The 20649-nt window shown below is 49.3% G+C and overlaps 1 protein-coding gene across 1 annotated transcript; it reads left to right on the top strand.

The window, feature by feature from the left end:
• The first annotated feature begins 7412 nt into the window (after positions 1-7412).
• On the top strand, positions 7413-19761 carry LOC119457825 (uncharacterized). The gene is made up of 6 exons (XM_037719573.2): positions 7413-7968; positions 12580-12733; positions 13859-13946; positions 15030-15156; positions 18458-18552; positions 19446-19761. Exons 1-6 carry the CDS (start codon positions 7809-7811, stop codon positions 19626-19628), a joined length of 807 nt encoding a protein of 268 aa, XP_037575501.1. The 5' UTR covers positions 7413-7808; the 3' UTR covers positions 19629-19761.
• The last annotated feature ends 888 nt before the right edge of the window (positions 19762-20649 follow it).

Raw genomic sequence — 20649 nt, 5'->3', positions numbered from 1 at the left:
GATTTGTTCCAAATGGACGTGCCTTGTGAAATCAGCGGTTTCAATTCGGGTATTGTAATATGTTCGCTGGAGTAACTATATTTAAGAAGTTGATTAGGGAAATATTGCTAATTAGTCAATTATGCATTTTGATTTCCAGTGTAAGCAATGCTCGCCTCTTCGAGTAATCCAACCTAATGAGTAGACTTACTTCTGCCATATGCCACTGGCAATATTTAAAAAAAAATCTGTTAAGAAGAAAATAAACACAGAATCTCCCGTGCGAGTTATCTAAATGATGTTTCGTCGTCGTATGCTGCTATGTTTGGCATAATTGCGAGAAACACCGCGAACAAATCGTGAAACGGAGAAGCGCGGTTGCAATGCCGAAATGTTAACTGAGACCAACCAGCATGAGACGACGAACAAGAGGCGAGTGGTATAGCAGTGTTCACTCATATACGATAGTGCGTTTGCAGGACGCCGCTGCTTCGTTGAAGATGAGCAGTGGCCGATGCATTACGTGACGTAATTACGTGACGTAAATGAACAGTGCCACGTTCGGCAGACCTCGTATGTATACACGTGGTCGATGACGATTCCTCCTCACGGTGCGAACCGTGATCAACCGTACTCCGGCTGGCGGCTGCATATGGCGCGGGCTCTTTTTTTGAAAGGGATCTGCGATGTGGACGCAGTGCGCCGAGTGCTGATGGCTTCGTGTGCGCTGTGTTCTCGCCGCTTAGCGTTGAAGCGAGAAGCATCACGAAGGTCAATTCACTCGCTGCTGCGGACCCTGTCTTGAAAACGGTTGTCTTACGTGTCGGACGTACAGGCTCTCTCGTTGGGTAGGCTCAGAAATGCTTACGTAATTAGAAAACGGTATATTTAACAGAGGATGTAAAAACTATGCGCAAAAGTTTGCAACTGTTATTGCAGCTTGTGGGTTCCGCGGACCATCGGTAAGGGCAAAGGCGGAGGATGAGAAAGCGTGTTTGTTTGCTACAGGTACTGGATGCAAAAATGCAAACAAAAACAAAATATAGTGACGCTAATGCAAGGGCAAACTATGCATGAGTGAAATTTATTGAAAGGCATTATAAAAATTTTGGGGCACATTTATACCTTTTATGAAGACCATGGATAGAGAGAGCCAGCAGCCCACAGAGTGTCGTTTGCTTAGCCCATAGACGTAATGGGGAGCAGGAAAACATAGTGAACGTCCATTTGGCTCGTGGTCCACACTGGTCGTGCCAGTTGACGCGATAAGCGCCGTATCGGTGGGTGGCCCTCAGAGAAGGAGTATCGAAAAAAAAATGCTGCCTCTCCCGTAGTCGAGAGTAGGTGTAAGCATGAAATGGCTACCGGCAAAGCAGATTGGTTGGAGATGATACTAGCCACAATCTTAAAATGGGTATAGTGTATGTTCGCGTATAGTGTATGTTCGCAAGGGCACACTCTACCACACCACACAACCATCCGCGGCGCGCCGGACGCTGCCGGCCTGGTCAAGCAGCGTGGCGCCATCTCTCGAAGGAGGCGGCGCAAAACCCGCGCCACGGAACTCGCGGAGCGCTGGCGTTGAAAAGAGCACAGGCAACCCTGTCTCAGAACCAAAAGATGACAATCAAGCGCATGGTGCCCTTTATCTGCCTTTGGAACGTTGCTATTGAAAATTACAAAAAAAAAAACTGCAGAAGTTACAGCTTAAGTGACATTGTGATCGAATAAACATTATGAAGAACTCGGAAGCAATATTTTTTGTAACTTGTTTGGGCAGTAACTAGCGTATGTAATGTGATCCTGTACAATGGGTTGGGGGGGCCATAGACCGCATTCTTTAAAGAACTTTGGACTGGTTGCCCGGTTGATCTCGACATCGATGTAGTTTCAACTCCGCTCCAAGAACTAGTCGATATTCGTACCCCCCCCCCCTCCATTGCCAAAGGTACGACCTGTCTTTCAACAGGCCAGGCTGGAAGCTCATTACGGCAAGCTTCCTTGACGCCAGGCGAGCTACTTTCATGTACCGCCTGGCGCGGGGCTACTTGCCGATTAGCTACAGACCCTTCACAGCCATCCCGGCTCGTGAAGTGTGCCCTTTTTGTGGTGGTCGAGAGGATACAGTTCATATCTTTTCGCACTGTTTACTTTCTGCTGCTCTCCTCCAATGGATAGCTAGTCTGTTTAGTCTCCTGAGCGTTCCATTTCAGACCGTTCGTTTCCTGCACCCTTTGCCTAACTAGGCGATCAACCAGTTCGTGCTTCTTGTCGAGTGCTCATACCAAGTTTGGTTAGCACGCTGTGATGCGGTTTTCGGGGGAGGGCCACCGGGTCTTGACGAAGTGCTTGGAAAAGCGCGGAAGGAAGTCTGGTTCTATCTCACCCGGGAGCGGCATCACCTATAGGCGAGAAGAAGTTTCTCGAGGTGTGGGCTCGCCCTGCTGTGATTTTCGATGAGTCAGGTGGAAAGCTTTCCATTAAGTTATGATGCATGCTTCTAAGGTCACTCGACTGGACAGCATGTGCCAGTCGATCAACGTATTTCCGCTCGTCTCAGTGGAACACAGAGTTGGAACCGCTGCTGGTGCAACAGAGTGCGCTGCGCCGCGGACGGCTTCTGTGGTTTCCATGGTTATTTGCCTTGACACCTTTTCCGTCGAGGTAATCCGAGGGTATGATGGGCTCGTGTCCCTGACGACCGACATGGCTGTTTGTGTGAAGCGCGAAATAGCACAGTTAGTGCCGCTCCACAGTGGCCCCTTGCCCGGGAAGGACCGTTGGCCCAAACAAAAGCCCCCCACCCAGTCAGCCCGTGTAGGGGGCGTGCCGGGGTTGATGAGTACATGTAAGCTCTGGAGTGCGGTACCTACGGGTGCCAAGTCCTCTTCCCATCTGACAACGGCACGATGCCTGGACGTTCTCGTTTGAGTGCCCGGATAACGGCTCTGGCTTTTGGCTCAAGGTCACTTGAAGGTCGCCGACAACGGGAGCTAAAAGCATTTCATGCTTTAAAAAAATAGTTGCGCAGATCCCACACATGCAGCTGTGGGAATCGACGTTATGCGAAACATTTTACAGGCAGCTTCTTAATTTTGCTACGCAGCATTGTTTGGGGTTCCGCAAAGCATTACCAGGTTTACCAATGTGGTTGTGTAGACCCAATATTTGTGTGTGAGACGCGAGTACAGCGAACTAGAATTCAAACGAACAGCAGCAAGACGACAAAGACGGTAACAACGATTGCATGACCATCAAGTTTCAGTTTGATCGTCCTTTCACTTAGGACGTCTTTAACATAGTTGTGTACTCTATGCCCCGGTTTAGTTGCCTTGAGGTTTTCTAGAATTGCGCGGTTGGTGACACTATCAAAAGCTCGTTGCATATCCACACCTACGATTGTTCTTAGCTGAGCAGTACTTGGTAAATCGAACACCATTGCGTCCTGAGTACTAGCATGTTTTCTGAAGCATATCATTGTCTCGGGTAAAAGTTGAAGGCCTTCCAGGTGCCTTCTTCTTCTTCTTCTTTCTGTGGTTTTACGTGCCAAAACCAGATCTGCCACTCGAGACGTTCTACAACCATCTTCTCCATTAATCTGCCTAGACAAAAAGTTAATGATATTGGCCTGAAATTGTGAAAAAGTTCCTTGAGAACCACAACTCCTCAAGACGCGGAATTGCGGGCGATAATGCTTGCCATAACGGAAATGACACACGCATCTGACACGATTACAATCCGAACAGACAGTCAATGTGCTTGCAAATACATTCAAAATAATGACATTCCTTTCCACATACACACAAAGCTCTACACGTACATGCATGATCACCCGCTTATACACGTACGCATACAGTGGGTTCCAGGTCACCAAGGCTCACCCATCTCACTTTTTCCCAGTATCCAGCACTTATCGCGCCTGCGGTGGTCGAACTTGGCAACTCAATATCTGGGCGTGCCGCTTGATTCATACCGTGATCCGGCTCCTTACTGGGCCGAACAGGCGGAGAGGGCGAGAGAGAGAAAGCGAATGCATGGCAGGAAAAGCTATTGTCAATGTTCTCGCGTGCGTATGAGTGCAATGTGTTCCTGGTTGCTAATATATGGTATGTAATGAATGTGCTTTCTGCTGCCCGTGTTAGTATCCAGAAAATCAATCGTGTATTTGCCGTTTTCATGTGGTCATCAACGTGGGAAAGATGTAGCAGGACAAACTTGTTTCTTCCTGTTAAGGCTGGTGGGTTGGGGTGTGGGCATTTGTTTTTGCGACAAGTTGTTGCACGACTTGCAAGCAAAATGCTTCCCGAGTTTGTGGGATCTTCCAGTGAGAATATATGAGTGGCGCAGTGACAGGATATATCCGCGAAGTTGTCTTGTCGTTTACAATGCTGCACGCGCGTTTTTCACTGGATTACTTGAGTACAGTGAGTAAAATAAACTTCATAAGGATCTCGTGGACGCGATCATACCATTGCCAATGTGCCGTTTACCACACCATATAGAGGCCTCGGATAGGATGTTTTAAAGCGTGTGAAAGAGATGCCCGTTAGACCTTCTGTCTTCTTTAAGTGACATTCCAACACATCGCATGTTAAGACTTGGTCACACGAAAAAGCTGTATTCGTTCCCTGGACAACAAACTGCCTCCTTTGCAAGAAGCCCGAAACAATAGAGCATGTCTTTTTGGACTGTTGGGCACCAATCTTTCATTGGGATGTCCTCCAGTGAACCCTTAAAAAAGAACTTCCTTTAGACCCATACGATATACGATTCCTACCAGTTGAAAAAGACAGACAGACAGACAGACAGACAGACAGACAGACAGACGACAGAGACAGACAGACAGACAGACAGACAGACAGACGACAGACAGAGCAGACAGACAGACAGACAGACAGACAGACAGACAGACAGACAGACAGACAGACAGACAGACAGACAGACAGACAGACAGACAGACAGACAGACAGACAGACAGACAGACAGACAGACAGAACAGGACAGACAGACAGACAGACAGACAGAGACAGACAGGACAGACAGACAGACAGACAGACAGACAGACAGACAGAACAGACAGACAGACAGACAGACAGACAGACAGACAGAAAGACAGACAGACAGACAGACAGACAGACAGACAGCGAAGACAGACAGACAGACAGACAGACAGACAGACAGACAGACAGACAGACAGACAGACAGACAGACAGACAGACAGACAGACAGACAGACAGACAGAAGACAGACAGACAGACAGCCAGACAGACAGACAGGACAGACAGACAGACAGACAGACAGACAGACAGCCAGACAGACAGACAGCAGACAGACAGACAGACAGACAGACCGAAAGACGACAGACAGAAGACAGAGACAGGCAGACAGACAGACAGACAGACAGACAGACAGACAGACAGACAAGACAGACAGACGACAGACAGACAGGACAGACAGACAGACAGACAGACAGGACAGACAGGACAGACAGACAGACAGGACAGACAGACAGACAGACAGACAGACAGACAGACAGACAGACAGAAGACAGACAGACAGACAGACAGACAGACAGCACAGACAGACAGACAGACAGACAGACAGACAGACAGACAGACAGACAGACAGACAGACAGCAGACAGACAGGAAGACAGACAGACAGACAGACAGACAGACAGGACAGACAGACAGACAGCCAGACAGACAGACAGACAGACAGACAGACAGACAGACAGACAGACAGACAGACAGACAGACAGACAGACAGACAGACAGACAGACAGACAGACAGACAAGACAGACAGACAGACAGACAGACAGACAGACAGACAGACAGACAGACAGACAGACAGACAGACAGACAGACAGACAGACAGACAGACAGACAGACAGACAGACAGACAACAGACAGACAGACAGACAGACAGACAGACAGACAGACAGACAGACAGACAACAGACAGACAGACAGAACAGACAGACAGACAGACAGACGACAGACAGACAGACAGACAGACAACAGACAGACAGACGACAACAGACAGACAGACAGACCAGACAGACAGACAGACAGACAGACAGACAGACAGACAGACACGACAGACAGACAGACATACAGACAGACAGACGACAGACAGACAGACAGACAGACAGACAGACAGCAGCAGACAGACAGACGACAGACACAGACAGACAGACAGACAGACAGACAGACAGACAGACAGACAACAGACGACAGACAGACAGACAGACAGACAGACAGACAGACAGACAGACAGACAGACAGACAGACAGACAGAGGTCATGAAACAGCCGCTACGTCTTGGTACTCTCATGGTCGTTTCATTAACTTCGTATGTATATATACCAAAATTGGCATAGCATGGTAATAGTGTATGACGAACATAAATGATAAGCCATGACATGCGTGTCATGTAGGTCATGAAACAGCCGCCTACGTCTTGGTGCTCTCGTGGTCGTTTCGTTGACTTGGTAGGCTCCCCGCACACTTCTTCGCATAACATCGATTCCCACAGGGCGTGGGATAGGATAGGATAGGAATAAACTTTATTTGTCCAATGGTTATGGCTGTTGGTGCCCGGGGCTAGGCTGCCAGGGGTCCATCGCCGGATGAAAATCTTCCGAGATCCTCGACAATGGCCCGTGGGATCTGCCGGCTTTTTTTGTCTTCAGCTCTTCATTGAACTGATTGTAATCGCAGTAGATGGGCGTGTCACCATGACTCCTGCATTCCAAGGACGCGCAAAGATAACCTATAACGAATACGGACCTATTCCTTTCTATACGTTTACTTTTATGTCTTCTCTTTACCAGGATGTCCTACACCAGTCGTTCTACAAAGCGTGCGTGCTACCAAAGCATGTTACTTAAAGGCAGGATCAATCGCTAGAATGCTAACCCCTTTTTCTTTCGGCTTTTAGGCTAAAGTCGCAAGTGTGTTCCCCCTTTTGTCCCTTCGTCCTTACGGCGTCCCTTGCCTGCGTGTTTCGCCTGCGCAGGAATCAGCGATTCAAACCCGAAAGCGCGCGAACACGGTAGCAACAGCTGCCGTAACAACCTTCCCCCAGCGGAAAGCGCGCGCTGCTAGGCCAAGACTCGGGAGGCGATCAATGCTGCCCAGCCCGCGTGGCGCAGCCGCGAAGCTCCCGCCGCGCGGCGATCCTCCTCGTCCTCTCCCGCAAGGAGAGAGAGAATTAGCCGGAAAGGAGGCGTGCTCTTTCCCCCCTCCTCTCTGGTATGGCGGCACCACCCAGCTAGCGCAAAAGAAGCCACAACCAGCAAGCAGACCCCGTGCAAATCGAGCCCGCCAAGCATGCAAGCACACGCTCCCCCACGTTTCCATGGCAACTCGCGCGAGCCGCTGCGCTGCGTAGCGGCGCGTCGTTCGCACCGCCGCCGCCGCCGCCTCTGCCGCCGTGTTGCTGTTGGCTGCTGCCGCTTTCGCGAGGGTGGCGAAGAAAAAATCGCCGAGCACGCGCTCAGTCGCACTCTCGCCCGCTTTTTTTTTTTTTTGTTGGTCGTGCGCGTTTTCGAAGCGAGTCGTCGACGCGGTGGATCGCCGAGGCGAGTACAGTGTCGGGCGACGCAGGAACGCGGTGGCATTTTCGAAGATAGGAACACGGGCTGCTGCGTCCGCCGTTCGCCGCCGTATCAAGAAGACGGCGACGACGTCGCCTGCATCGCGTCGTCGCGGCTCGAGGGCTGGCCGTTCGCCATCGTTGCCGCCGCGCCCTCCCCCAACTCGTCGAGGTTCGACGTTCTCTCGCGCTGTGCGCGCTCCGGCGAGCGGTCGTCGCGACGGCTGCGGAATGGTGGCGTTCTACACGTTCGGCATGCTCGACTTGGAGCAGCTGGTCGCCGAAGTGGAAAAGCACCCGCTGCTCTACGACCCCGGGCATCGAGAACAGAGGGACTTCTTCAAGCGGGCGCAGGCCTGGAGGGCCATCGCGAAAGCTATGAACACCACGCGTGAGTACGCTGCCTCGTCGTAGTCTCACGCGTTGGTTTTCGTGGCAAGTGTAGACACGTGCCAGAGGAGACGACGACGCGGAAGGGTGCGGTTGCTTCTGTTTCTAGACTCGCTTTTTCGTCGCGTAATCTGACAGTGGCGCAACGCTACAACTTTATAATCCGACGCACACAGCGTCAAACAAACGTGGGCGACGCAGTGCACGCAATAGAAGCGTCCACGTCTGTTAATCGCAGCATTAAGCTCGGCAAAGTCGCCCAAACCAGCCGCGTTGACAACTTTTTGTCGCAATGTGGCCTCTTCTGCTGTAGTAGCGTTTATTTAGTCACGGCGCCTTGATTGACTTGTCTATAGCCGTGTGGATGCCTTTCGACGTCGCCACAATTCCTCGCGTCGTGCTTGACAGTTCTCGAATCTGGGGGGTAGTGGCGCGAGCGACGCGATATCGACGATGTCAGAACTCGCGCAGTTTGTGTCGGTGTGTCAAAACCGAGCCAAAAAGTGAAAACTCCTCGCCCCAGCTGATAAACTGATTTCTGGGCCGAGCGATAAAACGGCGTGTAGTGCTGCAGCGCGCAATCATCGTGGTAGATTTCTTAAGTCGTCGGCATTAACCACGCCGCAGCCTGCTGATCATTTGCAAAAGTGTTCTGCGCACGCGCGAGAAATCCTGTTTCCAAGCCAGAAACTGACGTTTACAGGCTAGGAAAAGAAGTTGGCATTCAGCCGCCACGCCTTATACCCTGTCTTTACCACCACTGAACCCCTTCTCTGTGTATTTTGCGGAGGTACTGGGGTTGGTGAATTCTATAGAGTACTAACAATGCGTTTCCTGTCGCCGGGGAGGGCATTTGAGGAGGAACTACCACGACTGAAAATTTTAAGGAAATTTTGGAAAGTCTTTGTGCTCGTGCTTTCTTCCTGGAAAGAAATGGGGGGGACGAGTATATCTCTGTTTGGGCAAGTTGCGGCGCATATTGCATGCAAATTTAAACAGCGCGTGAAGTCGAGGACAGGACGAAGACGCACGTGGTACACAGGGCATCGTGACTGCGTGTGTATCAACGGCCTTGCAATATGGCTGCGTTGTTGAATTCATCGATGGATTCATTGCCGACGCAGGCGTCCGGCTGCGCTTGTCTCCGCGTTGTCGATCAGTGATGTGATTGCTGCGCCGAGAGGTGAAACTTGCTGCATCCTGCTGCATTTGGGCAAAATTTCCATAATTTCCGCCCACCCTGCGTTTACACGTCTTTGTTTTTGCGCTCGTACGGAGAAATAAACGGCAAGCATGGAGGGAGGATTGAAAGCAATCATTCAGTCTCCCACGATTGTAGGGTCATTTTCAGTGGTCTCGAGGACTGACTGGCTAAAGCTGCGTGGTTAAAAAGAAGAAAAAAAAATGAGAAAGAAAGATGAAGTCATGCTAATGCGCCGCGACATTTCGTAAGGCCACTAACTACGTAATAACAACCTAGTATTGGATTAGGATGATGGCGATGGCTAAACTCGCTAGATGAGGTCTAGCAACGTTGGCGATGAATACAGCAGACCGAACAGCGCGAAAACGTGCCGCGCCGTGTTGACGACTAATCGCGCGTATATAGTGCTACGTAGCGCGCGCACGCACAAACGCTACGTCACGTTGGCGAGAACAACAACGGCTAGAAAAATTTATATATATATAGTTCGACGCACTGGCGCAGCCAACGTAACCGGACGCGGCCAACGCGCTCCCACGTCGATATTGTTCTTGCTCACGGCTCTTGCTCCATCCGCGCGAGACAGCCGTTCAAAGCGGCGCGCAGGTTGGGGATCGTTATGCGCATGCTCGGAAGAGAGCAACCGACGGCGCGCACGTGATGGCATCGTGGCATTTCGGCCGGCGAAGCGCCAGCGACGCTCGCCCGCGCGCCGATGTCGGACTACAAACGCGCCCTAAGGAAATCGCAGTTGTCGCCGCTTGACCAAAGCAGCTTACAATATGGTCGCATACCTAATTACCATTCGCTCCTCAATCGAAAAAAAACCCGCCGCGGTGGTTTAGCGGCTATGGCGTTTCGCTGCTAAGCACGAGGTCGAGGGATCGAATCCTGGCCGCGGCGCGGCCGCATTAATTAAATTAATGGAGTAGTGGATGGCTGCGGATTAATTAAATTAATCCGCAGCCCTCCACTACGGCGTGCCTCATAATCAGAACTGGTTTTGGCACCTAAAACCCCAGAAAGAAGAGCAAGTAATGAGAGTTAGCAGAATGTTCAGTTTACCTCTATAGCTTAATGTATGCGCTCTCTTCCTCGCTACCACTTCACAGAAATGGCAAAAATATGTCGCGTCCACGAATGCGGACGCCGTGTCTGACGGGGCTAAAGTGGAGATCAGTGGAATTAGCCGTTGCCGCAGCGCATGCGCACAAGTGCGCTGTGAGCGAGCGAGCTATTTCTCCTTGGGCAAAGACACAAACTTAGCACGCTGTAACTGTAGGCCAGCATGGTGCCGGCCATCCAAGCTAGCGTTCGACGTATAGTGGCTCAGGCGGGAAAAGGACGCGCCGGCCGCGTCAAAGCGTGCTGAATTAACTGTATGAAGTTCTATGGACGCCGGTCACGCTGTCCGCGACGCTGGGCCTAAGAGCGTCCACTTCGCACCGGCGTAGCGTATAACTATGGCGCGCTTTCGCGTTGCGCTGGACTTTATGCGTGTGATTCTCTCAAGTGAGCGCGTCTACGTCCGGCCACGTGCTCGAGTACTGCGATATAGGGATCGAGTTTCACGCTAGCACGCGGGCACACGCACACACACACGTGCGCACATATATATAAGCGCAGTTCACTTTGCTTCCGTGGTGTCTGTCTGCATAGCATTGAATCAAAACGAAACTATAGACGCCCGCCGTTCCTTGTTAACCTCCCAATGCAAGTTTCTGTCTCATACGTTGGCACCAGTAGAATGCAGTGATTGTATACTTATCTTTCGAACGACAGTGGTAAAATTCCAGTCAGGATTTGGCAATGCCTGCCGTATGCACTCCAACCCAATTTTATTCTTCTGTAAATTTCATTCTCATGATCAGGCTCCCGGCCCTGTGAGTAATTGACCTAGATAAACGTACTCCTTTGCAGACTCTAGAGGCTGACTGGCACATCTTGAATTCTTGTTCCCTTGCCATGCTGTGGAACATTATCTTTGTCTTCTGCATATTAATATTTAACCCCACTCTTACACTTTCTCGGTTAAGGTCCTCAATCATTTGTTGCGATTCGCCCACATTGTTGCTGAACATGACAATGTCATCTGCAAACCGAAGGCTGTTGAGATATTCGCCGTTGATCCTCACTCCTAATATATAAGCCTTCCCAGTCTAATAGCTTGAATACTTCTAAGCACGCAGTGAATGACATTGGAGAGAATTGGTCCCTTTGCCTGACCCCTTTCTTGATGCGTATCTTTCTACTTTTCTTGTGGAGAACCAAGGTAGCTGTAGAATTTTTGTAGATATTTCCCACGATATTCACGTTTGCCTCCTGTACTCCTTGATGACGCAATGCCTCCATGACTACTGGTATCTCTACTGAATCAAATGCATTTTCATAATTTATGAAAGCCATATAGAGAAATTGATTCTAATCCGCAGATTTCTCAATTACCCGATTGATGATGTGGATGTGATTCATTGTAGAATATCCCTTCCTGAAACCAGCTTCTTCTCTTGGTTGATTGAAGTGTTGGCCAGATTCTATTGGAAATTATATTTGTGAATATTTTATAGAATACTGAAAGCAAACTAATGGGCATATAATTATTCAATTCCTTAACGCATATATAGATAGGGCAACTGACGGTGGTCTGCTCTAGACCACCGTAGGTTCCACTTCGCTTATCATAGGGGCAGGATGTGTGTCGATGAGCTCCTGAACAGCACCTTTCAATGCGGTGAACGCGGTTTAAATCAGGGATCCTGGGTGTCAAAGAGGTGCAACATAATGCTAACCCATTTCTCTCGCATTGACATCACACATGCATTGACACTCATACATTTAATTTCCTCTTGTTTCTTTTTTTTGTTTCTTTTTACCCGCCGTGGTTGCTCAGTGGCTATGGTGTTGGGCTGCTGAGCACGAGGTCGCGAGATCGAATCCCGGCCACGGCGGCCGCATTTCGATGGGGGCGAAATGCGAAAACACCCGTGTACTTATAGATTTAGGTGCACGTTAAAGAACCCCAGGTGGTCCAAATTTCCGGAGTCCCCCAATACGGCGTGCCTCATAATCAGATCGTGGTTTTGGCTCGTAAAACCCCATAATTTAATTTTAATTTAATTTGTTCTGATTTTTCCCCTTGTATTTCTTGCCCAGGCTTGGGCTTGAGTGTAAAAGTGTTTAATTTGTGCCGTCGTGTGTAAAAAAGGGGGGGGGGGGGGTGCTATTTGATTTAATTTTTTGCCCTGTACGTCGACAAAACGCGCTATTCAACCTGCATTATATGGGAGGCGCGGGTCAATCGTCAATATTATTCGAGACCTGTCGGCTACCGCAACATCCCGCATTGCAGCCTCGAGGATATCATGCGACTCCAAACCGTCTTCACATTTCTTCTATTTCCACATTTAGCTTCGGCCTGCAAGAGGCAATGGAGAAGCGTGCGGGACCGGTTCGTGCGAGAGGAGAGGCTGTCCAAGCTGCAGTCGGAGACCGAGGCTGACCGCCTCGCAAAGTGGGGTCTCTACAAGCACCTCGGCTTCCTCGTCAAGGCCTACCAGAGCCGGTAAGCCAGGGGAGGGGAAAGCAATTTTCCACGGCTTAACACTCCGTTCATCATAGCACTCCTGCTAAACTACGTACCTATAGACTCGTGTAAGGGCCGCAGCTCGGCAAAATTGTAAAAAAAAAAAAAAAAAAAAAAAAAAAAAAACTGGCTTTTACACGAGTCTATACGGTATAGTAGGGGAGATCGAATAGCGAAGTAGAGTGTATTGCTTGTTGAAGGAACTAAGGGCAATAGCGCTATACAGCACCATAAGTCGTTTTGAAAGAATGCAAACACGGTGAGATTAGGCAAATAATAAATTGTTTTGTCTAAATCGGGACGTAGGCTGCCGAAGGCGAGACATGCTTACTCAACGGGTGGTAACTATTTGCGTAAGTGACCCCGTCCGTGTATTTTTCCAGGAACTGGATCGTCTGGGCAACAATTACTATTCTCCTGCACCAGAATCATTCACAGGAGTATCCGCGCTTGCATCATCAGTCTTTCTTCCTCAGACGGCAAGATCTGTTGTTGTTCTCTTACAGTATTCGAACGAAACGGATATTCGACAACTTCGAAGAGTGAATTCTCGAATCGAAAAGCCAAGACTAATTGATTCGTATTCGAAATTATTCGCACGCTCCTATACCTCGTTATTTTCAACCAATATATCAAACAAGCAAAGCGTAAGGCAAATTAGCCGCACTTAAACAACGTCGTGCCTAACTCTGATAATTTACTTATGCAAATACATGCAAAATGCATAAACGCTTTCGTTATATTACCCGCCGAAATGGCTTAGCGGCTATGGTGTTGCGCTGCTAAGCAACGAGCTCGCGGGTTCAAATCCCGGCCTCGGCGGCCGCATTTCGATGGGATCGAAATGCGAAAAACGCCCGTGTCCCGTGCATTGGAGGCACGTTAAAAAATCTCCTGGTGGTCAGAAATAATCCGGAGTCCCATACTACGGCGTGCCTCATAACCGAATCGTGCTTTTGGCACGTAAGACCCCATAATTCAATTCTATCGCTCTCGTTATGGACAACTCCACCGTTCGAATGAAATTTGTTGCATTTAAATGAAATCTGGCATTCTACCCGACTGCAGGAAGCGTAATTATATTCCTCTCTTCTCAACTTGCAGGCAGAGCCTCGGCGATGCCGCAGGTTCCGAGAACAAAGCTGTCGTCGTTGACCAGCGGGGACCCTCGCCGGCCGTGCAGTCTGTACAGGTAATGCACGCTGGCTCCATTACCGTTGCGTTACACTTGATTAGAGAGGTTCATTAGCCTACCCATATACGCTATACGCATAACTGGTGACGCGATATTGTTACGTCGAGTTTAACCACAATGCATGAAACTACTATTGCCTTAATGGGCTATATGTAGAGCTACGTACGGATAATTCGGCAGCCCATTCGTTAACGCTATACGTTGCAGGGGCGGGAAACCAAGTGCTCTGATCTTAGCATTTCATATCGGTCTTGGTCCTATTATTAAATTGGGCTACCTAAACGCGAAAAACTTTGTCTGTCACTCGATTCAACCGCCAAGCTACTAGCACTGGTGGCACGGGGTCATACACGTCAACATTATACAGCGCAAAGGAAACCTCAGGCCTATTTGAGGCAAAATGTATGTACATAGCCGTGATCTGCAGCGTTCATTTAATTAAGAACTGGTTTTTACGTTGGTAAATGAAAAATCAACGCGTTAGAAATGGTGCCGAATGCGTGTCGAAGAGACGCTACGCGTTAAAAACAAGCCGACTGAAGCCGCGGCTCTGAAGCCGGCTTTAAGCCAACAGTAATAAAAGTTCCCAACAGATGGCGCGAGAGCAGGGCGAACGCGGGAAATTTTAATTGAATTCAGCAAAAACTCCATAGCGTCCATCATGGGAGGAGTGTGAGGGGAGGGGAAGAGCGTGAGGGGTGGGAGGGGGGGGGGGAGAGGAAGGTAGCCACATTTTTTTGCGACAGGGCCATCACCTGTAAGCGAGGGGCGATGCAGAAATCTGGGGGGGGGGGGGGGGGGGGGCGCTCAGGACATCCGGGACATCCCCCCTGGATCCGCGCCTGTACAGAACTATTTTCATGCTTGCAAATTGACTGTAATGACGTACATTTCGTTATTTAAGATAGAAAACAGCAGCGTTGACATTCCAAGATGGCGGCACCTAAACGCTTCGTAAAATAGTCTATAGTGCAGTTTTTATGTGGTCTTTCGCGCTGCTTTCTTAATGAGGCAAGGGTGATATAGCTCGCCCGGTTGTGTCAATCCTGTGTCTTTGTGTTTATGCGCGCGCATGCGCAGCCTCTGCAACTGCAAGCCGTCCAGTTGGTGCAGACTTCGGCAGGGGAAGGGGACAAAGGGGCGGTGGCCGCCGACTACGAGGCGGGATCGGAGTGCGTCATCCTGCACCCTGACGCCATCACGCAGAGTGAGTGTATACGACTTTCTGCGACCCGTTGCACGTTATGATGCATACTGCCTTCAGTTCTGTTCAAACTTAATTTCGAGGCGATTATGTAAAATGTTCGACCCGGCTATGCTTAAACCATATAGTTCCGTACAAAACTATATATATATATATATATATATATATATATATATATGGTGGCTTAAGCATAGTCTTGCTGTCAGCTTTTGTGGTCGTCACAAAGCTGCAGTCCAGCTTTGTGGACTGCAGCCGCCGCCAGAGGCGCCTGCTGCAGTCACGGACACCGCGACCGCGAGCGTTCGGCCATAGCCTCCTATATTTTTAAAATATAGGAGGCTATGATTCGCTATAGTTCGGCGCTAACGCGGGGAAACGGAGAAGCGCGGATGGCGTCGGCAGCACCGCGTTGCCTCGTTGTTGCTGCTACAATTTGTTTCTCTCTCTCTCGATCTCATTTTCTCTTTCTCTCTCCCGAGCATAGCGCGCGACGCTCCGCGAGGTGGTTGCTAGGCAACCCAGTGGCAGGCGGCACACATTACGGCCGGCTTAAACAGCACCGCTGTTAAAAGCACAAATGGAGCATTATAGGAGTAAACTAGTTTCTTCGCAAGCGCATTTAAGCATAGTCTTGCTGTCAGCTTTTGTAGAGAATTACACTAATTCTGTCTATGTAGACCAGTTGATAAACAGTCAACCGAGAGTTGATATGAAAATCCCGGCTGTAGCGTAAACATGTCAACCTAACTACCACCCATGTATTCAGATTGAAGCTCCGAGGGTAAAGCACGCACCCGTTGCAGAACGGGAGCCCATTGGCCAGGGCATTGCGCTGCTGAGCTCGAGGTTGTGCGTTCGATCCCGTGCGCGGCGGCCGCATTTCAATGAGGTTGAAATGGGAAAAGTCTCGTATACTTAGGTGTAGGTCACGTTAAAGAACCCCAAGTGGTCAGTCAACATTAATCCGGAGTCCCCCACTACCGCTTGCCTCATAGTGAGATCGTGGTGGGAACTCCAGAATTACGTTCTCTTTAGGTTTAACTCTGACCCATTTAACCACTTGGCAGTGTCATATGTGTACCCGTGCCACGTGTTACACTTCTGCACGTGGCAGCGTCAACTGTTAGGAACTCATTCATGCTATCAGAACAGTACTTGTGAGCAGTTTTCAAACGATCGCCGCGTGTAGAATAGTAGACATGTCGACATCAAACTGTCCAGGCGCTGAATACACCTAGTGCATACATATATTTGACAGGCGCTAAAGCGTACGTGTGAAACATAATCCTAAGACCATAATCTTTTACCGACAGTTGCAATGAACTTCGGTATAGAGCGGGCGCGGGCGGCCGACGCAGCAGCCGATGGGGAGCGGCCTCAGTTTTTTAAAAGGTCGTTCGCAAACCAAACTGATGCTTATCAGTCTCCGGCAGACTCTAGTGACCTATGTGGGGACTGCAGGATCGGCTAACGATTGCATTTAAACCCTTGCCGGTCTCTAGTGTATTTTTTTTTTAGCTGACACTGTTCTTGATGTATGCCTACTATGTGAGTTTGAGTGTTATTGATCTGCTTATATTTCCCAGAATGATGGCGTGCTGATGAGCTCTTTTCATTGAGTAATGTTTACTGGATAACTTCCTAGTTACATTGGGAGTCAATAAAGTTACTGCGTGGAATTGAAACTCGGCAGTGCTCAACTTTAGCGTGCGCACTTTGGAAGTATGTCATCAGTGTCTCAGTTTCAGTAGGCATCTGTGAGCTTCAGCATCAATAATTTAACCGTCAGTTTCGTGATATCCGTCAGCAGACTTACAGCGAAAACGCTCGACTTACAGCGAATGTATTGGCGTACGTATTTCGCGGCAGGTCAAGATCGAAAAAAATTGAGTCACTTAAGAATCCTACGATTTGAATGTGAAAGCATTATGACTTCTCTCATTGGTTCCGTCCATGATATGTGACGTCATACAATGTCACGTGTCTCTCGCAACTCTACCTTAATCCACATTGCTCTAACTTGTACCAACCTTAATATTAACCACACTGATGATGATTTTTGGTAGCACTCGTTGCGGACAACGCCGGCCTTTCTGCCTCATGGGGCATCTAATGCTTTCGCATTAAAGGGGCCCTGAGCCACCCCTCGGGCTTGGTGAAATAACATATAGTCCGCGGATAGCATACGCCGTGAAGCTCGCAGGCGGAGCTCGAAGTCACCTTTCTCTCAAACGCCCTGCCCTGTTTTCAATAAAAGTCATGTTTCTCACTCATTTCTGGACGCTTTATTTCGTAATGGATTACCATACGTGGCTGCTATTGGTAGCTGCGGTCGGCTACGTAGCGTAGGTACCGCGGCTGCCGCGGGGTGCCGCCATGAGTCGACTGGCTAAGCGCACTGCGGCTCGCTAAGGACAACCGCGTTTGGCTTACGTTTAGTGCGTCGTAGCTAGCACCGAAATCGAAAGTCGTTACGTAAAGTGAAATTTGAACTGCGTGCCACGGTGACATTTAGGAGGAGGAGCATTGTGGACACTCCCCACTCCGCCGTAGCCTTCGCAGTGCAGGGCATTGAAGAAGGAAAGCACAGCGGAGGCCGTGTTTGATTGCCAATAACTCCGCTTCTGATGAACCCATTGAAGTACATTTGGCGGCAAAGTATTTCTGAAATAGTCGATTTTCACTTCAAATGCCTTTCTGCAATTCGATAAAAAGTGGTTCAGTGCCCCTTCAATATCCCTAACGTGATACATCGATTACCTCAATATTCCTACGAAACGAGTATGGTACGGCGACCCGCATTGGTGGCTCAGTAGTATTGTGCTTGGCGACTGAGCGTCAATAAAGTTATATACTTATACTCCTTGCTGAGCGTTAGGTCATGGGTCCGATTCCTGACTATGGCGGCGGCTTTCCGATGGGTCTGGTATGGACAGACGCATGTGTTGAGCAATAATCAGCTTCATGCCTGCGCATGCGCAGCAGATAAAATTTAGACAATATACGCTCTACTGAAACGGGATTGCCGTTCACAGTATCAGGCGTTTTAGCGAAGTATATATGCAGGCGCTATCGGCACTATCGGCATGATTTGACGACGTGTCTGTGACTTGGTTGGCGCGCTGTTTTTGTGGGCTGTGGGTAAGTTAAATGTATTTATGAATAAAATTCTCAGTAGCAGTGCCCGTTCCGTCCGTGTCTTCACGTGCTGGTCCTGTAACCTGTGCCATCTGTCCTGGAAATTCGTTCTGCTATAAACCATCCACGGTTGACATTCTGAATTAAACCCCTCTCCCGTGTCCAGGTGTCCTCCTCTCAATGGTGAACATGCCCTCTCCCGAAGAAATCATCATCCCTGATCAACCGTCGTCGATAGACCTCCGGGACTCAACTAACTGCGTAAGTTGGGTCATTTTTCATGTGGTGTCGGGCAGTGAGCTTTGGCATGGAATGGAGGCGAACACACCGTAGCTACGTCCTGGGAATTCCAGGGTTCTTTACGATTCTATGTGCCCATTCGGTAACGCTATATATATGCTGCAGGTGCGAAAAACCAAGTGCTCTGATCTTATTATTCCGTATCGATTATGATCGTATTATCGTTCCAAAAGTGCCGTCTTCCGTGCAGTATGTTTGCTCAAGTATTGCCCGTACATGTATACATGCTTAAACAATCAAATCACTTGAAGCTTTGCAATAAAAACTTTTTGTCATTGCTTTTTTTTTTTGTCATTGCAATGTTTCGAGACTGCGGACTGCACAAAGACGAATTCCCCCCTGTCCTTTCTCCTTTTTTTTTTTTTTATTGCCATGATGTAGGTTGGCGCCTTTAGGTGGCACCGCCCACAGCTCGTCGCTTGTCAAAAAAAAAAAAATACTTTCACATTATTTCAGCAAAGTTCCCTATTTATTTCGCAGTTTTAATGTACATAGCCGAAAATCTAGTTATATATACAGCGCATGTGTGCATCTTTATATCAAATGCTGTGCACGTTCCTATTCCACGGCGCACAACAGCGGTGCAAGATTTAAAGCTGTTCTCCCGTCGGTGTCGTTTCCAGTATATTGCCCGTTGTGCAACATACATTTCATTCGAGAGGCCTCGGCCTAAGCGGAGCATTCCCTGCGTTTCATGTTTGAATGGGGAAAGTAGACACCAGAGAGAGAGAGAGATATCCCTTCTAACATGATTCACTATCTATAGCTATCGTACTGCTATCAATTCGACACCATCGCGAGCGAATGGCAGTTCTCCCACCCACACAAACAAACTTTCCCGTCGTCTTTCGCAGGGCACGACGTCGGGAAATGGACATCCCTCGGAGTCTACGCAACGTGCGCCTGTTGGAACGTTCAACTTCGTGACTGTCAAGCAGGAGCCGCCATCCTGCGCTACGTCAGAAGACGAAACGGGAAGTGGCGATACACTTCGCGACCGTTCTGCCCCTGCGGGCCGAGTCGAACTCTGCACCTAACGATCCCTCAGTGGTGGCGCAGTCGTGGCGTCGCAAACGGAAGTCGAGCACGACGACCAAGCCGACTCTCAAGCGCTCACGCTGTGCCGACGGTGGCCCCGGTATTGGTGTCGACGACGGCGACAACCGCGCTGTTGGGAGCAACGGCAACGACAGGGATGACGTCAGCAGCACCAACGCTTTGCTGCACCATCTGGTGACGGCGACGGAAAGAGTTAAAGCCGCGGCCGAAGCCGCGACGCAGTGTCGGTTGCCGCACTTGGATCCCGGAGACTCGGACACCATGTTCCTGCTTAGCCTACGCGAGAGGCTTAAAAGCTTCGGTCCAAGAGAGCGGAGCCTAGCGCTTGTGAAGATTCAAGAGGTGCTACACGAAATAGAGTTCGGAACTGCCGCGCGTTGAATAGATGTTTCCTTTCGAAATCAAAGGGACCCACTCGAAGTTAAACCCGTCAAGGTGTCTTCGTTACAGATTCTCTCCATTTCATTTCCGTTAAAAAAAAATGTTTCTACTCCCAATTCTTAAATGTGGTGGATTTGTGTCTTCTTCTATAATCTCTCTTCGCTAGCTTAGGTTTACTTAGCATGTCTTTTCGTTAATAGAGAGTTTCAGCGTATCCGGTATACAGGCAAACGTGAGCGGATTACCGAGTAGTGGGGAGTCATGGGGAGTGGCCAGAATGGTGGCGCCACCTGGTTGCGCAGGTCTCAACCAAACACACAAATATTGTCCGTAACCAAGCATATGCAACTTCGCTGCTGGTGTAAATTTTCGGCAGGGGCGTAGTCGTGAGCACGTTGCTTGTTTTAAATGTTTCTTTTTCGATAAGAACGCTCATAGAAAACTAAAACGTCTCTACGAGCTATTGTGATCAGATGAAGCGCCACAAGGTGTTGCTACCAGCGTCCGGTAATCCGGTACTACGCACACGCCCTTGGCGCATAACCGGAATACCATGGTAACTAAAACTGCCTAGTTATGGCTATCCGCAAGTACATTACGTAATACCGTAACGGCAGT

This window comes from Dermacentor silvarum, chromosome 7 (assembly GCF_013339745.2).
Source record: "Dermacentor silvarum isolate Dsil-2018 chromosome 7, BIME_Dsil_1.4, whole genome shotgun sequence".
NCBI lineage: Eukaryota > Metazoa > Arthropoda > Arachnida > Ixodida > Ixodidae > Dermacentor > Dermacentor silvarum.
Note: the sequence above shows the minus strand (reverse complement) of the source record. Positions and strands in the feature narration are given on the sequence as shown.

Bases quoted from the DNA above. Each gene is read 5' to 3' on its own strand.
- LOC119457825 (XM_037719573.2), top strand. From the start codon at position 7,809: ATGGTGGCGTTCTACACGTTCGGCATGCTCGACTTGGAGCAGCTGGTC. The intron at 13,947-15,029 runs GTAATGCACGCT...GCGCATGCGCAG, and splicing joins CGGCCGTGCAGTCTGTACAG to CCTCTGCAACTGCAAGCCGT. The intron at 15,157-18,457 runs GTGAGTGTATAC...TCCCGTGTCCAG, and splicing joins CCCTGACGCCATCACGCAGA to GTGTCCTCCTCTCAATGGTG.